This window comes from Primulina eburnea, chromosome 5, assembly GCF_022965805.1.
Source record: "Primulina eburnea isolate SZY01 chromosome 5, ASM2296580v1, whole genome shotgun sequence".
NCBI lineage: Eukaryota > Viridiplantae > Streptophyta > Magnoliopsida > Lamiales > Gesneriaceae > Primulina > Primulina eburnea.
In genome coordinates, this window is record NC_133105.1 from 7,838,865 (window position 1) to 7,862,583 (window position 23,719).

The following is a 23,719-nucleotide window of genomic DNA, read 5'->3' on the forward strand; positions in this document are numbered from 1 at the left end:
ATATTCTTGGCATAAAAAAGTAATGCTTTTTCATGGATGACTCAAATAAGAGACTTGTCTTCTCGATCAAAAACATACATATACTATGTGTTTTTTTAAAACTTTTATATGTTGGGTGCAATAATTGTCCTTGTTTGGTAGAGCGAATAACGATCGAAACGTGGTGCTTGAGCTGATATGCGTACCATTACAACCAGCTATAGCTTTTGGTAAAGCGATAAGCACTCGGTTCTACGTTAGAGTCAATAATTTATCAATGTTCGTATTCAAATGTTCTGTTTCATGTTAAAATTCGAAAATCCTTGTAATATATGCGTCTGGTTTTCCGCCAAAGGAGGGGTGCTTTAGTCACATGGCCGACGTGATCGTAGCCACCCAAGTTCATCTCAATTGCATGTCAGTGGACACTTTTGACTTCCTTCAATGCGTTAGGTTTTTGCCAAAAGAGGTATTTGTTAATTCTACAAACTGACAACTCACCATACATTTTTTTTTTTGCAATATATTTCATGTACCGATTAATCTTGAGTATCGAAGTATTTATGTGCTATATCATGGATCCTAGGAAGAAAATATGGTAAGAGCATAGATAAAACCGATCAAAATTTTTAAGGTGGTTCTTATCGTAAAGAATATTCTAGCAAATATAGAGAATCGTTAAGAAATCATGATATTCAGTTTCCCTTAATAATATAGTATTGATGAGTACAAATATGAAAAACGGTAATAGATAAGTATCATCTCAATAATGAGTACATATATGTAAAACGATTGTGACAAAAACTTGTGTGAGACAGTCTCACATGTCGTATTTTGTGAGACAGATCTCTTATTTGAGTCATCCATGAAAAAACATTATTTTTTATGCTAAGAATATTACTTTTTATTGTGAATATCGGTAGGGTTAAATCGTCTCACAGATAAATATTCGTTAGATCGTCTCACAAGAGACATACTCAACGATTTTTGGGGAGCATATATATATATATATATAACAAATCATGGGGTAGAAAATTAGACACCAAACATGGTGGCCACTTAATGGGGGCATTAGTGGCACTTTATAGGACCCTCCATCTTTGTTTGTTGGACGGCTTATATCAAAAGAACATTAAATGGTTTGCAAAGTACCATTCAATTCATTAATGCGAAAACATCATTCGTTTATGTTTAAATAATTATTATTTGGGTATATTTCATATTTATTTTACGACTAGCAGTCGACACACACGCGTTGCATAGAATAACAGTTATATAAATATAAAATAATAGTTTGTTATTACAATTTTTTAATCACTAATTATCATTGGTTTGGATCAATAATGTATGGTCCTATAAGATATACATGGTGAGATGGAAACTTTGGGAGTAAGTCCAAAATATACCATAATTTGCTTACCATTTTTTTCCAGTTCTCTAGGTAGTTAACCGACATTTCTTTGTTTGCCACCGTCCTTTCTAAAAATATATAAAAATTTATTTTTTTTTTTTGATAAATTAAAGTTTAAGTTCATATTTGAAAATAAATAATTTTTATCTGCTTTAATTTGAAGTCATCTATTTATAAAGAGAACAAAAACTTATGTCAGACAGTATACGAGTAGTATTTTGTGATGCAAATCTCTTATTTGGGTCATCCATGAAAAAATATATTACTTTTTATTGTGAATATCGGTAGGGTTGACTCATCTCACAGATAAAGATTCGTGAGACCGTCTTACAACATATATCCTCATTAATCAATGGTAATAAATTAAGAATTTATTAGATTTTGACCAAATTATGATATTTTTTGTGGCTAAAGGTAAAAGTGAGCTGAAAGAATAAGCATATAAATTGGAATCCCAATCATAAGATATAAAAAATCAAAGAGAAAATGAAAGGATCCCTCGGTCTTCCTTTGTACCAGAGCACTAGTTTTTGCTAAATTCTCTACCCACAACAAGAAAAGACTCGGATATGCCTTTTTACATTTTATTTCGTCACCGTTGTTTTTTTTTAATGCTACATCTCGAGTATTTGTTTCAAATTAATATAATCAAATCTCAATCTTAGAGATCTCAACATATCGTCCTGAACTTTCATAAAAACGTGAAAAACTCATATCATCTAACGGTGTATCGCTGAATTACCCTAAGAAAACGTAGTCAAAGCCAGTGAAGACCGTCGATCTAATGCTACACCACTTATAGAATATTAAATACATATCGAACATTTATGCTCGAGGTCATGTTCGACTAAAATGACAAATCATTTTAACACAAGTTTTGCCCTATGTCGTGTGAATTCTACATACAAACACAAATCTCACTATTTCAACCCATGAATTTCAAGCTTTACTCTTAAAAAAATGCACTTCCTACTCTATAATCATTCGACAAAAACTTGTGTGAGACGATCTCAGAAGTCGTATTCTGTTAGACGGATATCTATTTGGGTCATTAATGAAAAAGTATTATATTTTACGCTACAAATATTATTTTTTACTGTGAATATGAATGAATAAGATTGATTCATGTCACAGATAAAGATCCGTGAGACCATCTCACAAAAAACGTACTCCAAATATTTGGAATTAAATCATTCAAAAGTTATATTAAAATAAAGAAGAATATTTGTATATAGTTAGAATATAATTATTTTTAATTAGTTAAAATATAATGATATCGGATTTTGGAATTTGACGTCATATAATCTTTCTCTGTGAGACGATTAATTCTACCGATATTCACAATAAAATTTGACGTCATATATATAATCTTTCTCTGTGAGACGATTAATTCTACCGATATTCACAATAAAAAATAATTCTCTTGCCATAAAAAGTAATAATATTTTATAAATGACCTAAATATAAGATTTGTCTCAAAAAATACGTGTGAGATAGTCTCACGATGAGTTATGTCTTAATTTTATACAAGTTTTTTTTTTAAACAAATTTTATACAAGTTAGTGACATAGTTTTGTGGGGTATCGTAAAAATTTGACATTATAGTTATTTTAAATTAACAAAGAATAAAAAAGACCAATTTCTTCCGATTTGTAGCAATAAAATAAATAATAAATAATTTGAATGGCTTGAATTCTTGGATGCTACACAGTAGTATATAATATATATTACAGAACTTATACAGCCTTTGATTTTTCTAACCTAACCATTTGTTTTCCATTTTTGGATCAAATTCAAATTGATATTAAGATAAATACCTATTCGCACGGCATTCCCTGGGCTCAGATTGAGCTCCGCCGCCGGAGAAGGAGGCCGCCGGCACGCCACCGCACTTCTGACACCGTGAGGATAACAGTATCTGGCGGCAAGACGGACACGACGAATGAGATCCAAGCCACGTGTCAATGCACGCGACGTGGAATCCGTGGCCACACTGTGGCAGCACGCGGATCTCCTCCCCTGCCGCGAACTCCGCGAGGCAAATGGCGCAGTCGGAGAGCTTCTCCGACTGCTCCTCGTCCTCGCCGTAGGTGTGCTTCGGCAACGCCTTCAGAACCTTCTTCTTCAAGCCTTTGTTAGCCGCCGCAGGTGCTGGAGAAGCCGATGCAGGAGCTGCGGAGCCTCCGCCGGAGAGGCGCCGGATCCAGGTGCAGCGAGCGACGGCGACTAAGCCTAACACGCAGATGAGCGCGCAGAGGAGAGCGGCGAGTATCACCACGAAGTCAGCGTCGAGCGGCTCGGACGACTGAGATGTGGCTTGAGACGGTGGCGGTGGAGAACTTACGCCGCCGAGGAGACGTGAACGGGCAGTCATGTCGGGAGAGAGGAGGAGAAGAGAGAGAAAAGGGAATGTGTGGTATGGATGTCTTCTGCTGAGCTTCAACTGTGGAGGTGGAGATGTATTTTCAGTATCAATTATTTACTAATTTTTAATAAAAAAAAATAATTGACTCATTTTATTTGTTTATTTTTTAAAAAAAAACATCAATTTTTATTTATTTCTTTTTAATTTCTAGACAAACTAATTAAAATTACTTTCTTTATATTATTGATTTATCATTCTTATTCTAAATATATAATCGATATGATATGTTCTAATGTTCAGAAGCGGATTAAATAAACACTGTGTGTTTGGTTGGATGGATTAAATAAGGATAGATTAATAGTCCAATATTTATCGTTAAAATTTTAAGTTGTTTTAATAAACATTTTGACCCGGTTTAAGATCTAATTTTATGGATAACTATTTGATTAATAAAATTGGATCTTAAACCGGGTCAAAATGATTATTAAAACATCTTAAAATTTTAACGATAAATATTGGACTATTAATCTATCCTTATTTAATCCACCCAACCAAACACACCCTAGATATAAATTGCATCTTCACATTTAATTTAGTCTGAATCACACGGTCTCGAGTTTGAAAAAATATCCGTTTTAAAAAATGTATGTTGGCTTGTCTTTTGTTCACATCAACATAATCTACAATCGTATACTGCTGCAATAAGTTTCATTCTCTTCGATCTTATCTTTGATTGCTTTTTATGAAGTCGCACCGGGAGCTAGATGATGAGAATAGTCTGTGTCTTTCTCGTCAAGTACCTCTTCAACTAGGTCGGACGCGCGCTCCACCTGCCTTGAAGCTAAAGAGGGGCGGAGCGAATACAGAGTGAGCGGCCTAAAGAGAGGTTTCACTCTCAGGCCATCTTCCGGCTCCGAAAGAACCAAGGTTTCCTTTGCTTTGGTCGAGCTGAGCCGGAGGTAACTGTGGCCGACAGGAACTGGTTAAAAAAAAATGAGTCCAGAACTACATGGGTCTGATACCTTCTTCCTTGGTCTGGGAGGTAGGAGGGAAGATAGGGAGTTTGTTGAACAGCACGGCATTCTCTTTCCCTCCCCTGGTCCGAATGAAGAGATATCGACTGACCCAGACAATCTTTATTCTTAAGATAAACCCCCCACCCGAACCATTTTTAAGACCCCCAAGCCCTCTCGTAGCCTACTTTCGTTTTTCCGTAGGTGATTTCGCCTGTCATATAATATGAATCTAAAATCCGGTAGCGGATCACATTTTTATGGTGTCGATCACAACTTTTTTTTTGGAGGTTCTGAAGTTTCTTATATAGAAAAACTTATCTAAACATCAGTATAGCTCTCCTAGACGTAAACTGACGCATTTGAGAATGTATGAACATTTCCTCGACTGACGGAATTTGTAAACTGATAAATTTTAGTCTAGTCTTGACTTACTCGAGTCTAATTAATTCAGATTAGTTTGTGAATGTGATTATTTCAGTTTAACAAAGTTCAGTTTTGTCTTAAAATTTGTTTAACATAAAAATCTTAATTGATCAAACAATAATTATTTGCATACATTGGATATCCACAATGTCCCTTCAATTGGTATACATCAGCAAAAAACTATCTGCGTCCAACTCTAGACTGTTTTCACATATCGATTTAACAAAGACATGATGTCTCAATTTGGTATTTTATGGATAATTCCTCATGGTCAAATTCAACGGATAACATGTCAAATACATGTAGCCCGCTGATACCTGAGGTTAGGACCAAAATTTTCATGTTTAACATATTGTAGGAATTGGGGACGGAGCAAGAAAAATAAAGTTGGAAGACGAAAAAATCATATTAAAAATTGGAAAAAAATAAGTTTTAGAGAGAAAAATGAAAATAATATAATTACAGTCTCACATCTTTTAAAAAAATTGAGGGGATGGAGAGAGGGAGGAGAGGTGGCTCCGAAAAAAATTCGACTCGAGTTTGAGTTTAATTTGATCAAACTCGAGTCGAGGTCGAGTAGCTCGACTCTTCATTGGAATGGAGTTCGAGTTTAATTGTTTCTACTTGATTAAATATATTATTATTATTATTATTAGAGAATATATAATTTAATGATATTTTTTATAAATTTAATGATATTTTGTGACCATGTAAATACAAATTTTAAATCATGTTACAAACAATTTCGAACTTTTTGAACACGAGCTCGAGTAATTTGATATTTTCATGAGTCGAGCTTGAACTTGAAATGGAATATTCGATTGAGTTCAAGTCTAGCTCAAGCTTAAAATTTTAAACCATGTAAAATCCAAGTAATATGATCTTCGGCTCGACTCAGACTCAGACTCAGACTCGTGAACACCTTACTCGTAAGTGTCTAATTAGACTAGCATACTTCTTCTTGGTCCAACGCTTCACCAGTATAATAACATTTTATGCACTGATAGCAACCCAAGGGATGAATCTCAGTAAACTATAGAATCTCTCTAAAGATTTCAATACCTAACTCAAGCTTTTGAGAGATATTGCTCAGAACAATCTCGATTTCTAATGTGTATATTTTTAATATGTATCTTGTGAGATGATTTTACGAGTCCAGACGCATACAGAACATAAAAAGTAATATCTTTGTCGTAACAATAATATTTTTTCATGAGCTGAATTGAGTTGGAGATTCGTCTCACAAAATTAACCTATGTGATTATCTCGAGTTTTTAGTTTTTTTTTTAAAAGTAACTCGAATGTGCTTTTGTATAAATATATTTTTTTTTCCTGAAAACAAGGAAACAAATTCTTGAAATACACACTAAAATTTAAATATTCTTGTTTGGCTGATGATGCAAAATAAAATCAATCAGCAAGTGAAGCTTATCTATTTCATGTTTATCCATTAGCCGGTGGGAAGTAGTTCTTCCTTTTCTATTTTCAGGATTTAACCGACAACCTTTTTGCACATTTTTAGTTGTAATAAAGTTAACAAAAATAAATGCCGAAAGATATAAAATATTACAATAAAATACATGAAAAATTATTAAATAGTCTTAAAGCGAAATTTCAAGCCGTATACAGATCATCACAGTAGACGTGTCTTTTGAAGTGAAAAAAATAACTAATTGACCCACAATCTTCTGGATTGAGAAAATAATAATTTGTGTAATTTAAAAAGAAATATTAATGAATTGAATTTTTCACTTCTAATTACTTAAAATTATAACTTATGCCGATAAATTTGTTTGGAATATTTGAGCAAAGAAACCAACAGTTCTTGGAACAGTTCTAAGGCATAACAACAGCTCGACTCATTGATACCTAACTACTGAATAGATACGATCTAACGAATCTTTGTCTTTGAGATAGATCAACCATACCGATATTCACAATAAAAAAAATACTCTTAGCATAAAAAATAATACTTTTTCATGGATGACTCAAATAAAAGATTCATCTCATAAAATACAACCTGTGAGACCGTCTTACACAAGTTTTTGTCCTAACTACCCGTGTATATCTGTCAATTTTGTTGTGTAAAAGCATTTAAAATGACATATTTTCCAACAACCATACGTTCGTCTCTCAACTCCTCGGCAAATAATCGGCTTTTCGATATGCCTAGAATATATTTATATCAGGTTCAACCCGCCGAAAGGGAGTGTATAAAATACCCACTCAACCTTCTTTCCCATTTTCTTTTGATATTTGACCTCATTTACCTTAATCTTCAGTCCACTAATCCTGCTATCTTTTCTTCCAACTATTCTATCTTATCCTTTGTATTAAAATTATTTAATCATTCTCCTTGATTCTCTCATTTATCCAACTCTTCTCCTCGTATTGCTAGTACCTGTCACATGTCCCAATTATCGGACTAGTTTGTGCAAGAACCATAGGCATAAAAGGAAGGGAAAGAGAGCCCAAAGATCAAAGATCAAATGAGCGTGTATTCTCGTTTTGTCAAGAGAAGATCCACTTCAAACCTCTCAAGAACGAATAATCAGTCAAAATCCTTCTCTCTAATTCATGTTCATCTTTTCTTCTATTTTCTATCTCTACTATTTATTGTTTTTGACAATCTATTTTTTCCAGCCAAAAAATTTATTATATTATTCATTAGTTTTATTGTAAGAGCCATGAGCTATCTTGATCTTGAGCTTTATGAGGGCCTTGACCTATCTTGGGTTCCACTGAGGTCTTTTTCCTCACGGGCTTTCCACATGCGTCATTACTCATAGGACTCTCCATATCAGGTTGGTGAAGTGGTACCTCCCCAAGTCTTGAACCCATGACCTCCTGATATAAGTACATAGTTCAAAGAAACTGTGTACTAGCTATCACACATAATATAGATTAAATGTTTATAAACGATAATGCATGTATTTAAGAATTCATATACAAGAGAATAAATATCATTTGGGGATATGTGGTTAAAGAAAGTTGTTTTAAAAATGGTAAAATGAATTAAAAAGAGGAGATTATAAGAGATTAATGACTTAAATCTCTTCACGACTTCTTTTGTTGATCATTAAAGATATAGGAAACAATGTAACAATATAGCAGCCGAAACAAGTCGTGAACATAAAATTATACAATTTTTCCCAATAAATACCGACATGGCCTACAAATGAAAAACCACAGTACCTCGAAATTTCAGTCATGGATCAATTTCTAAGCACAGGTTCTTCCAATCGAATGACCTTGGCTTGTACGAGCGGACGCAAGAGAAGAAGAAAAACCCTCTTAAAACAAGCTTATATAGAAAGGGGCTAAGAATTTAGCCTTCCTTTTGAAACCCCATTAAGGTTAATGTTGAAAATATTTCTATAATTTTCGTGTAAATGCTAATCTAACATAATCAAAAGTTGAACTAAAACCTTAGAACAATAGCATCGGTTGAGAAAATGTGACGACAAAGGAATAACATGATCGTTGAAGCATGCAGCAAATATGATATCATTAAATTCAGGTCAGCATGTTTTGTCGTAAAAAAATGACTTCATATATAACTTGCAGTTACATACTTCGACCACGTAAACGGTGAACTACACGATCCTAATCGGAGCTACCAAGCATCACCATCATATGGTTGGAAAATCTGCCCCTCTGTCTCTCACAAGTCATATCGCACATTCCATTTTCCGTTCCCGTCGGCATTGAAGGTCCAATTATTTTCTCTAATCTGCAAGTATGGAATCTGAGAAAGACCAAATCAGGCAAGAAATGCAAATAGATAACAATTTCAAGAGCTGAAAGTAAACATTGCACATAACACATCTTCAGTTCACGGGAAGGAAGAAATTAAATTCCTCATTCTGCCCACAACAAAAATCCAAAACATACTCCATTACCTTATCAGAATTAACTTTCCCAAAGTATCATTATATGCAGTCATCTGACCTAAACTCAAAGTTTATCATCACCAAAAGAGCAATGTTCTATCAATAGTCAACTTTCAACTCTCATCTAAAGCTTTCGCGATACTTGGAATTGAAATAATGCAGAGAGGGTGGGGGTCAATCAATAAATATAACTGCACAAGAAATAATGAGCATTGTTAAGAGCACATATAACCAATTTACTTGAAAAATTAGTGAAATCTAACTTGAATGAGGTATAGGTACCCAGAAATTATATTGCAATTTGCAAGTACAATGCATCGAAGTTGGAAAATTTGGATTTTTAAATGCTTATTTTTTTGGGAGAGGACTGGTTTTTGTGGGGGCAGGGGGGCAGGGTGTGTGTGTGTGTCAGATTTTCCTCAGGAATATTTGGCTCCAACTAAATCAACCCCTCGAGCAAACAGAATCTCAGTTGCATGCATTATGCATAAAACTCGAAAATGGCAAAGTGTCACTCGGACCAAGTCTAAGTTAGAAGATTCAGTTCGCTCCACTTCATCAAGAAATGGCAGGTCGATTGGCTAGGGGACTTCAATGTAAAACTAAAATACCTTGTCAACAGCATCACATCCAAACTTGAGTCGCAAATCTTGGTCTTTTTTAATATTGAAGATATTCCAACAAAATTCAGCTGCTCCACTGGAATTTATCTGTTTGAAATTTGGAAATTAAATTCCATCACGGCATCACACAAATAATTGTTAAACACTGTATCATCACGAGTTGGGTGAGCAAAACGACTGACCTCTCTAAACTCCTCGTCCGCATCACAGCGAGCCTTAATAATAAAGGTCAGCAACCCATTAGCAGTTACGGGATATTCCTTCTTTCCACGTAAATTAAAGTGTAGCTTCTTATTCCTGTTGTATTGAACTCCCACACCAAGGCTGGCTGATAACTACACAAGTCAGCGATATGTCAATCTGCAACTCTTCCACCAGAAAACATTCAACACCACTTCTCCAATTCATTTCCGGGGGTTTCTTGAGATGTGTAGGAGGAATTACGACTTGGAGTTATTCAAATCACACGAAAAAGAAGAAGACGTACATCAGGAGAGAAATGTCTAATCATTGTACGTAGGTATGTAGGAGTTCCAATCCTCGTGTCTAGCTCCCCATTAAGCTTTCAATTCGAAATCCCCCCATGCATTGGAAGTTCAAATAATGTCAGTGGAGAATAAATCAATACAAGAAGAATCCCACCAAATATGCAAAGCAAGAAATAGAAAAATTGATGCTGAAACATGAGAATTTCTCAATGTATACAACACAGATGAAAGATGAAATTATTCTGACATCCTAGTTTCACTCAACGAGAAATAAATAGAGATATCAAACATAAACCAAATAAAAGTAGCCCAAAAATAAACCCAAAAAAAAAAAAACACGCACACGCACACGCACACATACAAAAAGGAAAAGAATTGGATAATACTTGGCAGAAAGTGTTGGAGGCGATGGGGAACTTTTCCTTGGCGTGGAATCTGAGTGATTTGGAATCTCCGCCATACCTAAGCGACGTCTCCATCTTCTTCTCACTTATCCAAATCCTCAATCCACCAAATGAGTTCTGATTAGAAACCCTAGAAGATATACAGTAGAGAGTTCAATTTCATTAGCATGGTTTCAAATTATATAATTCCTATTTTATTGGAAACCAATTTTAATATATTCAATTAAATTTGTAGTTCTAAGCAACTCGTTGCATTCTAAATTTAACATTTTTCTAAACTTGATTATGTATAATTAGCTTTTTATTCTGATGTCTTTAATAGTTTTTTTTTAAATAATTGTATTATTAAATATTTATTATTTAAATAAAATTTAATAGTTAGATCTTACTTTAAAATTTTGCTCATCGACACTAACTTTATTTCCATCAAGCATATGTATCGCTCGATCAACTGTGTGGCTCATTTTCTAGCTGGCAGAGCTTTAGATGTTTCTCTAGATTTTCAATAGCTAGATAGAAATATTTCATCTTGGCTTTCTTGTGTCGTACTTGGGATCTCCGGAATTGATTTTATTTTATTTTTTAAAGTAAAAAAAAAAAGGAATTTTTCAAGCTTTTGTGCGAAGCAGAGCTTTTTCCATACGCTTCAAGCTTCATCGTCCCTAAATCGCTATTTGGAATACTGATTATAATATTGATGGTAGATTTGATAATTAAGAATTTTAAAATTATGTTCGAATGTTATTAGATAAAAGTATGATATTGTGCAGTATTCTAAAAAGCGTTGTCTAGGATTGCCTAAGAGATGTTTAGGTGCTGAGTAGTCGCCCACTGTCCTGATTTTAAAATCTGATGTAGAAAAATTATTGAAAAAAATACAAAAATAAATAAAAAAATTAGACATTTAAATTGAAAAAAACAAAAACCGCCTGATCAAAATACCCAACAAACATTAGCTCTCTCTGAAAAGGAAGTGATCCAGTCGCACTTTCCAGTACGGCTACCTTGTTACAACTTCACTCCAGTCACTACCACTGCCTTTGGCATCCCCCGCCTTGCAGTTAAGGTAACGAATTCAGGCATGGTCATCTCTCATAGTGTGACCGAACGGTGTGTACAAACCCGGGAACGAACCGACGATTACTAACGATTCCGGCTCCATGAGGGCGAGTTGCAGCTTGCCACCACCTACACACTTAGGCGGTGGGTGACCACCGTCCGACTACCATTTACCCCATTTTAGAACATTGATAGTGTGAAAAAGACTTTTAAATACTACTTTGATAGCCAAATATGATGCTAAGAACACTGATGGATTTAAATTATCAATGTTAATGTAAAGTCGTCACCTGATGTCATATGCATCATGATATTGTTTGACTCGTGAAATAAGATCGAAGGATATATTATACACGGATAATAAATCTATATATATATATATAGATAACATGATCATATATAATTTCAATTCTTTATATAACTTAAAGTTAATGTTGGATGAAGGAATGAAAAAGGATACGGTGCCTAATGATAGTGTCCCAAGTCTAACACATTAAATTAAAAATAAAGTTGCTTTGTCTAACAAATTTTTTTAACCCAGCAGATACAAAGTGGTCACAGAGTGAAATTCTAATAAGGTAAAACTTTTTCCGACCTCAACTATATATCGATAACTTCAAGAAGATCGTCGACTTCCTGTCTCAAGACTGAAATCTTCTGTTGGATCGAGGCGACACGGTTTTCGATCTCTCGGCCCCCAGATTTCTTCTCGTAAGAGTCTGTTACGGTGGAGTGTTTCAACATCAGCTTCTCTTGCAATTCCTTCTCTTTGGACACTAGCTCGTCCACCTTATATATTAACAGGTAAAATATGAGACTTTGAAACCAGAAACACCTTGCTCGTAACACTTTCCAACCAGATATTTGGATGATAAGTGAAGATGGCAGTAATTGGAGAAAACTGAAAGCACGAGTCACCCACTAATCTATAATCTCCGAAGCTACTATAAGCTTACTTCCCGACCGAGAAACGTGATGCTCACTATTGAGGAGAAGGTTGGAAAACATAATTTTTTGAACTCGTGAAAAGGACTGTTCCTTTTCCTTTTTACCCAACAGAATTGCAGGAACTTGGTTTTTCTCCAAATAGGAAATAATTTGTTTCCTTAAATTTCAAGAAGACAAGAATTGATCAGTGATCAGTAAATTCAAGTAAATGAAGTGAAAGGAAGAACCTTTGGAAGTAGCTGAGTAGCCTGCGAAGAAGACTGCAAAAATGACAACAATGGTTTCAACTCCTTCGATAGCTCCTTAAGTGTACTATCAGCAGCTTTGCGTGCTGCTTTGCAAGTCTGAAGATCGCCAGTCCTTGAAAGATCACGCAATGATGCTTCTAGCTTGTCATGAATAATCAGACATCGGTTCATAACATTCTGGAACTGCTGAATTGCAGTTTGGACCTGTACAGCTTTCCAGATTAACTAATGCTCTTCTTATTTTTCCATCTAACCAGAGACAGAAAAGGGAATAGCGATGACATACCTCATCCCACTGCAGCTTTGAAAGATAAGATGAAGATGACTTAGAGATTGTCAAGTCTGCATGTGCATATGCTATACATGCCACAAAGAAGAGGAAAAACCCAAAAACCAGCATAATCGGCTCCCTAAGCAAGGAAAGATTGCTGAATTGATAAGAGACCTGAGGCAAAAAATTATACATATTAGCTTGTTCCAGAAGAAAAATAGCTGCAACTTACAAGTCAGTATTGCGTTATGAGACTATTAAATGAATAATCATTGAGATGCATAATGCTATACACATCGTTAAATGAATAATCATTGAGATGCATAATGCTATACACATCGTTAAATGAATAATCATTGAGATGCATAATGCTATACACATCGTTAGATTTACGGTCTTTTCAATCCATTTTGATAATTGGATTTGAGGCTCATTATGAGAGAAGCTATCGATGTCTGAGGCACTATTTTTTTTGTTGGGGGGGGGGGGGGGAATTTCAGATGACTTCTTTTATTCTCCAAGCACGTCTTATACAAGAGTCCCTTTCCAACTAAAATACACAATCACAAAGAAAAAAATTTCTCGCTGCCTCCGCAGCAAAGCTTCACCCACTAAGTCCACACAAGACAGGAGTAGAAGTAACCCTTACTTCTATCCTTATCCCATGTTTATAAAGTACAAGGTAAATTAGAAATAAATAATAAACCGCAAATAAATAAATAAACTAAAGTCCGTTTATCTTGTGCTTGCATAGTGTCGTTACTCATCACATCATCAACCCCTTGAGACTCATGTTTGTCCTCAAATACGAATAACGGGTAATGTTATGCCACCACGGTCACATCCTCCCTTCCATCGACTGGTATTATTTCTCCAATCCCTCCAACCAAAATAGTCCTTGCGCCGATGCCTTGGCCTGCAGACCCATTGCAATTGTAGCACAGCGATTTTATCCTTCGTTCTTCCATTTCTGAGCTGCTCAATTTCTTCACAAATTGGGTTTTTTTTCCTCCTAGTGATAAGGGTGGGCACGGGCTGGTTTTTTTTTTTGACATTCTGGTTCTTCGGATCAGATACCCAATTGTTTGGATAGTAAAAAAATTTGAACATCCAAACCCGCCTAAGTCGGGTACCTGAATATTTACCAACACTCTCTAGTCTTTACCACGTTTATTTACTGTGGTTTGAATTTCAATCCTAGAGCATCATTAACAAATTATAAATTGAATTATTCTCCTTCACAGTAAGTAAAATAACAAGCCCAAATAAATAAACCAAAAAATGCAAAAGTTTTCCATGACAAGTTGATAACATAATAAAAGAGTGTGTGTCAATTTCTTGTTTCCAGTAAATAATCAAACAAAATCCATAACACGAAGTTCACATGACTTAACATCTTGAATCAGCACGGTGATTACATATTTTTTCGATTCCCAGTCTTGAATAGGCCATGATGGCTAAATGTGAATAAGAGATGAATCAATACCTATTTTTGTCAATTTTAAAAAATAAATTAAGATAGGTGTTAGTATTTCTCAATCATTTCAATGTCACACAAATCTTCCTCAAGTACATGTGACAAAATCATTTGAATTAAAGTAAAAAAACTTATATTAAAAGTAACTTTCTCAATCATTTCAATGTCACACAAATCTTCCTCCAAGTTAATTTGTTTTGGATCAAAGCCAATGTTGAGAACAAATAAGACTGAACTACCTTGGAGATAAAGAACTCCTAAATGCATCAAATACATGTCCTCCCATACTAAATGCAGCCTCTGAAGCATCAGTGGAGATTGAAACTACTAATATATCTAGACAATTCGAGAAAGAATTGGAAACTTGAATAAATTTGTCTCCACCAACTTAATGTATCAAAATTCTCTTTCCCCTCCTCACCTACTACATATTTCTAACTCATATTTTATTACCTCATCCCCCACTCTTGCACATCTTGAACTCTTATTTTAGTTACAATCTTAGAACCATTTCGAAATCATCAACCACTCGCTCGAACATTTCTAAGAAGTATCTTTTAAGTAAATTTTGGAACACTTACAAAGAACATAAACTTTCGAAAGTTCTTTGAAGTGCATGACAGTATCCTAATTCTTAAGTTATAATCATTAAATAACTTATAAAGAACATCTTTCATTTTTATTTCATAACCTCATTTTTTCCAATATCGGCACACACTTTATGAAAAGAAATTCTATGAACTCCATCGTTAAGGCATCAATCAAGGATATAACATAATATAAATCGTATTCATTTTTCAAGTATCGTGGGTCAATGAAAAATATTAATATGCTAAGAATTGGGTGTCAAATGAAAAACTATTTATGATTTTATATTATGTCGTGACACTTGATCTGCGTCATAAATTGGAGTCATAGAGTTTTTGGTATTGACAAAGAGTTCATAGTGTTTTTGTTTGACATAATGTATAACAATATTGGAAAAAATGTGGTTACAAAAGAATACATGAAAGATGACCTCTATGAGTTATTTAATGCTTATCAATTAAGGTATTGCATACACTTAAAAAACAACTACTGAAAATCTAGGTTATAGTTGTTCCACACATTACTTGGTATATATTTCTAAAACATGCTTGAGTGAGGTGGATGATGATTTTGAAATGGCCATTAGATTGTCCTTTTCCAAGAACACCTATATAAGAGTCTTTTTCCAACACTACTACTTTAGTCTAAGATAAACTTAAATCTTAAAAATAAAAAATTACTTCTCTACTTCTCTGATCTATCCTCATCCCATGTTTATATAATACATTCGTAAATAAACAAATAAAATGCAAAAATAAACGATAAGACACATAAATAAATAAACTTAAACCCATTAATCTAGAGCTTTCATGGCCTCGTGGCTCATCGCACCAGGAATTGAAAGATTTCCATTTTCCAGAAATAGGTCTGAAAACTTATATGATAGGTCATAGTTGTCAAATGCGCACGAAGCACGCGCTTTTCGCGCGCTTAGGAGAAGAAACAGTTTTTTGTTAAAAATATCTAACAAAGGAGAAATCGCCCATTATAAGTCTGATTTCTCCACTATTTATTAAAAAAGAGAGCAAAGGAAACCATGACATCGGGCTCTCTACCCTCTATCCTGACATTTTAATATTTGATACTTGGAAGATGAAAATGATAATGAATTAATATTTGATATCTCATGTTTAATATTTTTTGAAATAAATTGATTGTATTTTTACTTTTTAGAATATTTTATTCATTGCGCTATATTTCTATAAAGTGTGCGCTTTGATTTGCGCTTGCACTTTAAGCCCAAGGACACCTGAGCGTTTTAATGCGTCTTGCATTTTTTTATTACTATGTGATAAGTTACAAATGATGTGAAGTAAACGTAAAAAGGTGAGATAATACAACGACCAACTAAAAATGGAGAACATATGTGACATAATTGTCTTTGATAGTTGATTTCAAACAATAGTGGAGAGAAAAGTGAAATAACAAAATGATCGCTTAAAAAGAGAAATGTTACATTATTTATAATTTATAATACGATGATTTGAATTTTGAAATATGAAATAATGCGATTGAAAATTTTCCAAAAAACAAAAAGCAAAACTTCAAAAATACTTTATCCAAACCTCATGGATTTCAAATTCATCCCCTTCTAATTTGCGACTAGACTTGGTTCAGAAATTTCAACATGGAACATATAATAACAAAAATTTTTCTACTATGCATTTAAGTTATCCTTTGAAATTCATAGTATTGTCCCCATCTAAGTTATAATACTAGAGCCAGGTTTGACAATGATATAGCATTTAACGATCCTATGTGAAAACTAGTGAAATAATCATTACATTTTATACCTATTTTAGGCATCTTTGATGCTAAATACCATTTAGTGGAAAAGGTCATAATTCAACCTGTGAAAGTTATCTTCAATTATTAACTTTTTAGCATAAATTAGGATAAGCAACAGCATAATAATGATTTCTAAAAAACGAATGGGACAATTGATTTTACAAGCCTCTATGAGTTGAGCATCACCAATAGAATAATCATTGCCTTCCTTTTGTTGGCGGGCTCTTGCCACTAGATTTCATAAATTGTTCTTTTCCTATCCATAGCTAACAAGGCTAATCTAAATAATCACGAATTGCAAAAGTACCCCCTCAGTCTACGTGGATTCATTAACGATAAACACTCTTAGAATACGTTTGGTATGGGCGATAGGCTTAGGATTAGCTCCTTAACCTACGGTTGTCTCGTTTATTTCCTGGCCCATCAATCCTTCAACTAGTGATAATAAAACCTTAGTGGCCAGAAAACAAGTCCCTTCTCACCCCATTTCCATTGATAGGGCAACAATTATTTCACAGTACCTGTGATAACACATGGAAATTACAAAAATGCTCATTTCCCTTACCTAATCAAATCACTCCATCCCCTCTTTCATACCCTGCCGATAGCTGCACATGGAAAGAATCATCTCCCATTGAAGTATGGAGACTCAAAATCATAGGGGAAATGGAGATTTTGAGATCTGGAGAGCAACATACATAATTATCGGTGGTCTGTTGAACTCATTTCTTGTCTTTCTTCCAGGAGGTCTTCTTTTTTCATTTTTATTTTCCTTGTATAGGTTTTTAAGCACCCAAAAGTTTGTGTTTCTTTGGGATGGAGCCGATGGGAATCTACCTAAGCTCAATCCTACCATCAATTAGTTTAGTTGCAATTTGACTTTAGAATAATTCAGTGCTTTTTAATTAGTTTAAATAATCATAATAATCATTTCATTGATTTAATCTTGATTAGATTAAATAATTTATATCATAGTAATCAGATAATAATCTCTGTGCGGACGACTTGGACTTCATCTAATTTATTATAACTTCACCCAATACACTTGCTACAATTCCCAACAGAAATCGTCGGTCAGTAGTGTAAGTGGGTGTTTTGTTCTTAACACATTAAAATAAATAAGTTGTCATTCCCATAAAAATCATACCAAACAAATATATTTTCTCCCAATATGTTATATATTCTTACTTATAATTTGTTATCACCCAAATTACTAATCATTCAATATACATATCCTACGAACCACGTGTTGCCTTAATATGCAAAGAGTACAATCCATAAGACGAAAACATTTCTTTACGATTTGATATCTTTTCTTCATAACAGTTTCAAGAATTCTAGTTGTGCCTTGTTTTCTTGTAATTAAAGCAAATTAATAACAGTAAAAAATCGGGAAGATTACTTTTTTGGTCCTAGATGTTTTTTTTTGTGGTTTTCAAATTTCAATTTTAGTCCTACATCTTCTTATTGTTGGCAATTTTAGTTATTTTTCATCTGGAGAGCTGATGTGACACTATACACGTCAACGTCACATCAACATTGCATCGGTGTCACACCATTGTCACGTCGGAAAAATGACTAAAATTACAACACCAAAAAAACAAAGATAGCGGATTAAAACTGAATTTAGACAACATAAAAGACCAAAATCGCAAGAGGCAAAACATAAAGGATCAAAAAATCAATTTTCCGAAAAAAATCATTTTTAACGAACAAAATTGAAATATGACATATAACTGCAACATACCTGAAAATGTTGATTGTGCTCAGGCACGACATTTTTCTTTTCTAATACAACAACTGGTCTGCCAACCATATCCAGATGGGAGAACTTTGTCTGCACCACCTCACAAAATAATAAATAGCATTAGGGACATAACTACCCAATTAGAGGGACAATAAGTTAAGAAAATAACCACAGTTCTGTCACCTCTTGAGACTGTTGTTCAATTGGAAACGGAACAGATGCAGAAATATCATTTGACCCCTCTGGCAAAACAATCTGAAATTAAAGAATGGATATATGAAAGCAGTTAAATGGAAATAGAGCTGTCAAACGGGTCGGGCCGCCATCAAATGGGGCGGGGCAGAAAAGCCTCAACCCGCCTCGCCGCGGGTTCTAGGTTAGGCAGACAAACCCACCAGAAATCAATAAAAAATATGAAAGCAACACTAATATTTGAGCTTTCAAACAAAAATATTAGCAATGTTACACAATAACAAGTATTACATGTCACGACAAACAAATCGTATAAGATTTCAATGTCTGATTATATTTTAAATAAAAAAATCACATATTCAAACAATATGAATAACATAAATAGAAACTTAATTATAAAAAAATGCAAGACATTAAAAACACATCAAATGCTAGTTTTAAATTCCAAAATACATCTCTAAAAATAAGTGTCTTGATGCAACAATTCACAAAAAAATAATGGAAAATTAGAAAATTTATTTTTTAAAAAAGCTGCCGGGGCTGGCCCGCCACAACCCGCAACCCAGATGGGCCACTAAAACCATAACCCGTCCTGCCTATTTTTCATGACGGAGCGGGGCGGGCTGGTCCGACCACCCATTTTGAAGACTCAAAATGGAGATACAGTACCTAATCCACCATCACTCTTCGTCCAAATAAATTTGGACAAGCACAGACAAATGAATATGTACTTGCACCAAAATCAGGACAACCAGAAAACAGGATAAACAACATGACACTCTAATCGTTGAAAAAATTTGGACTTCTTCATTTCAAAGACAATACGAAGCCTAGTTAACTGAGCCATATCCAAAAATTTTAATACAAATTGAGAGTATCCATAGAAACTTTACCTTTACAGTAAGATTTTCAATAACCACTTCATTCATCGGACAACCAAAGGAGATGTCAAGGACGCGTTTTCCCTCAGACAGAAACAAGAAATCTTGAAGCGGCAAGCCATATCCAACAGTGAAAGAAGATCTCCAACCACCAAACATCGGATACCTAGGTTCAATTTCCAATAGTGTCTGCAATCGTTGAAAAAACGACTAACCATAGAAGCAAATAAAATGCAAAAGCTTATACCAAGAGAATCAAGACGCACCTTTGTTGAATCACTCCATACATTAGATGTGGAAATATTTCCTATCTCATCCCTAAAATAAATGGAATGAGCTCTTGGCGGTAACTTGGCAACAAGATTTCGGAATGCTGATGCACCTCTTACATGGGGCCGGGCCTGGTAGTCGAGTCTGCAATTATAGGAACGATAGAATAAAAACTTGGTGTCAATTAAAATAGAAGAAACAGGATTGTTCCGAAAAGTGAGATAGTTCTACCTTGAAAACTCCCCAGTGATCTCAGCACCAGCATGAACAAGGTTATAGCTTTCAGTGACTTGCACATTTCCCCAATGGGAAATCTCTATCTCACGTACCAACTCTCGAGCAACAGAAAATGGGTGGTTGTTGACATAGTGAACGGTTATTGGTATGCTTGAGAAAGGAGCAATATTCTCATAAGGACCATATTTTATTTCTGAACCAGAAAACTTTGAAATATCCAACTTAGTATAAGATTCAACTTTTGGTTCTGGTAATTTAACAGTAAGTAACTGAACATTAACCGCATAAGGTGAGAGGTAACATGCACTCTCCTCAAAGGAAACAAGCTGAACATCAGCCTGTGTTATTTTTTCAGGAAATGGTCTCAGTATTTGAGCATATACAGCTTTGACCTCCAAAGTTATGCTTCCTCCCTTCAGAAGTTCCTTGCGTAATGAGACAGAGTACCAAGTCAATTTTGGATTCATTCCCTCAGGATTTACAGGTTTAAGAGGAACGCTATCAAAAGAGCCTTTTGCTTTTCCTTTCCCTTCACCAATGGACGCTGTCAAAAATGCCAAGCTTTTTGCTTGTTTTTCAGTGAAAGGTAATAAAACCTCTGATACCGAGTCATCACCATTATTTTCTACCTGCAGACAATATAACAGCAAACCAAAAAAATAAACATTGATAGCTGCTTAGATGAGCTAAATGCATCTTCAATTGATCACTAAAACCAACAACCTATCTCACAACACAGAAACTTGAGGTGAAAAAACAACCTTCAGCGATACAGTGCTCCGTACAATATGTGATGATAAATCAATCTGCACCAGAAGATCACTCAAAGTTAGCCATACAGCATGGACAAAATTCGAAAACCACGTTACAGTATATCATAATCCTAAAAATCTAAATGACCCCAGAAAAAAAAATGAACATAGAATTTTCAGTTTTAAACAAAACCCACAAAGATGATTCACCGTCCAGGCCACAGACAAAATGCTCATATTTTTAGGCTTGTTAATAATATATGGGCTTCAACAGGAAAACTTTCACATAAATACAAACAATTCAATACGGAAAATAAAATTAAAGAGAAAAGGATAACAAGCAACGCAAATGAACACAAATGTATCCCAATCTAAAAACCCAACAAAAAATCCCAAAAACAAATCTTTAGAATCAGATTTTTACCTTGCGATCGAGCTGGGAGATGACAAGGCTGGAGACGGCAGGTGAGAAAAGCATGCAGAATCCAAGAAGTATGAACAACGACAGATCAAATCGAAATCGCTTCATTTTTGGGTCGGCCGCAGAAATAATTTCAGTCACGAGCAAGTAGTGAACTGAGGAGGAGATCTGGGACTGATGACTTTGGTGAGGTTTTAGGATGCATAAGTCGCATTGCATCTCGATAAGTCGCTGCAAAATAAAACACGACTTTGCGTGTTATGGGCAAAATTCTAATGAATGATTGTGTTTATCCACCTTTATTTTTTTCCCCAAAAAATATTCAGTCTCAAAATATCCATCATTTGAAATAGAAGATTATTTTAAAAGATGAGCAGATTTTGACTAAATATATCGACAATTTTCAAATCAACTACAACAAGATTTCCTGAACAAAACCAACTTGATTTTGAATCTTCTTCATTTTTCCCAAATATTTCATTTATAATTGTTTTAGCAACAACTTCAAGAATGATTTTGCTGCTTAGCCCAGTTGGAAGTCATTCACATCTCGATGCAGCAATGATATTTATGAGCGATCGGGACATAGGTCAAACATCTGGGACTGGATAGAGACATTTTCATTGAGACGGTTTTTCATGATAATTATATATTTTATGGAGATTAGAAGTTAACAACAAAACATCACGTGACCAAGTGCTAAAATTGAAAGCCTCGTATAAGAATAACTACAACATAATTTATGCTCACTGAAAATTTAGGGCTCGGTTCCAACAGATGATACTAGTCCGAAAGCATGCATCGAATTTGCTCTAAGCATGAAATCACGAAAAGAATCATTAGAAGGGGGCCAGGAAGGTGTTCCGGAATAACCCCTCCGATGCTCAAGTCAGATACTGCAAATATAGTGAAAGAGCAGCTAAGGGTGCTGCTGAAATCAATATAGTGAATGCTTAAATTGAACGCTCAAACCTGGTATTTATAGGAGGATACATGGGCCTGTCATGAGCCTTCCACCTTGGCTAGGGATGTGCCAGGGGTCCAAAATCTAGTTTGGCCTAATCTTGATGGGTCTAGTCATGGGGTATCACCAATCTCCCTCTCCCAAGTCGAACTAAATCGCAGGTTCGAAGTTCGATTAATTCTGTTCTCAGTTTACAACATGTGAGTTGTGTATTCTTCCTCTGCTGCTCGTTAATCTCCAAAAATTTGGAAATAAATGAAACCACATTCCCATCTTGAAGGGTCAGATCTATGTGGGGCTCGGCTCTCCTATAAATAGGTGCCTATTTCCCCACCTCATTCTATGCTTCCCACTAATTTTTCTCTCTACACACAATATTTCCTTCCTCCCCTCAGCACCTCGCCCACGTTCCCGCTCACGTTCGTACCCAAGTCTTCACCATTGTCTGTCAGCCCCTGCCCGCGTCGCCCCATCCTCGTGCGCTCGCGCTCTCCTCCGCACATCCTCGCCCAGCGCCCACACGCCCCGCGTGCTAGGCCGCACACTCTACCCTGCCACCTCAAGCGCTTGCCCACACGCCTCGCACGCTTGCCCTGCACCAGCAGCCTCGAGTGCCCAATCGCTCCACCCACCACCTGCTTGTTCTCTTGTTTTTATTCCTCGAGTATTTTCCACACTTTTTTCGAGTAAATTTTCTCTGCTATTTGTTTAATTATCCTTAGCACCCATGTCATCATCTGATTCCGAGTAAAATTCCTCGAGTGATTCCGAGAGGTCTAGCGAGTCTGACGAGAGTAATACTTCCTTAGAAGATCTTGAATTTACCCTTGATTCGTATGAGGAGGAAGTCGTCACCCATAGTCATCCTGGTAAGGAAATTCGTCATGTGAACCAACAGATGAACATATCCAACGTCGATAATCTATGGTATGGCCACCTATCGTCCACATTCCTCCCACTAGTGAGTCAAAACTTAGGGTTTCATGATACATTCTCTCTTCCTACAAAATCATCATTCCTATCCCCGAAGACCAGTCCTATCTAGCCCCCAAAGGTTGTTATATTTTTTCCCAACACCACTTAGATGCGGGTTTCCGTTTTCCCCTATGCGATTTACTCCAGGAGCTAAGTAGTTATTATCAGGTGCATCTAGTCAGCTCACCTCCAATGCTTTCCGCTCGATATGCATCTTCACCGTGTTATTTAGAGCTCTATACCTCTTTCTAGATTGCACCACTTTCTCTTACTTCTGGGTCTTGGTCAAATCAAAGGAA

At 35.3% G+C, this 23,719-nt stretch overlaps 3 protein-coding genes across 3 annotated transcripts; all 3 read right to left on the reverse strand.

The window, feature by feature from the left end:
- Window positions 1-3,162: 3,162 nt before the first annotated feature.
- On the reverse strand, window positions 3,163-3,848 carry LOC140831712 (RING-H2 finger protein ATL80-like). Its single transcript, XM_073195460.1, has one exon. The coding sequence runs from the start codon at window positions 3,762-3,764 to the stop codon at window positions 3,195-3,197; it is 570 nt and encodes a 189-aa protein (XP_073051561.1). The 5' UTR covers window positions 3,765-3,848; the 3' UTR covers window positions 3,163-3,194.
- Window positions 3,849-8,656: 4,808 nt separating this feature from the next.
- Window positions 8,657-10,827, reverse strand: LOC140832851 (outer envelope pore protein 21, chloroplastic-like). The gene is made up of 5 exons (XM_073197092.1): window positions 10,585-10,827; window positions 10,198-10,272; window positions 9,893-10,045; window positions 9,699-9,797; window positions 8,657-8,942 (listed from the first exon to the last, which is right to left on the reverse strand). Exons 1-5 carry the CDS (start codon window positions 10,675-10,677, stop codon window positions 8,859-8,861), a joined length of 504 nt encoding a protein of 167 aa, XP_073053193.1. The 5' UTR covers window positions 10,678-10,827; the 3' UTR covers window positions 8,657-8,858.
- Window positions 10,828-12,054: 1,227 nt separating this feature from the next.
- LOC140832853 (dolichyl-diphosphooligosaccharide--protein glycosyltransferase subunit 1A) lies at window positions 12,055-21,715 on the reverse strand. Its single transcript, XM_073197093.1, has 10 exons — window positions 21,485-21,715; window positions 21,070-21,114; window positions 20,303-20,937; window positions 20,068-20,215; window positions 19,814-19,990; window positions 18,912-18,983; window positions 18,729-18,818; window positions 13,144-13,302; window positions 12,837-13,061; window positions 12,055-12,450 (listed from the first exon to the last, which is right to left on the reverse strand). Exons 1-10 carry the CDS (start codon window positions 21,698-21,700, stop codon window positions 12,262-12,264), a joined length of 1,956 nt encoding a protein of 651 aa, XP_073053194.1. The 5' UTR covers window positions 21,701-21,715; the 3' UTR covers window positions 12,055-12,261.
- Between the last annotated feature and the right edge of the window lie 2,004 nt (window positions 21,716-23,719).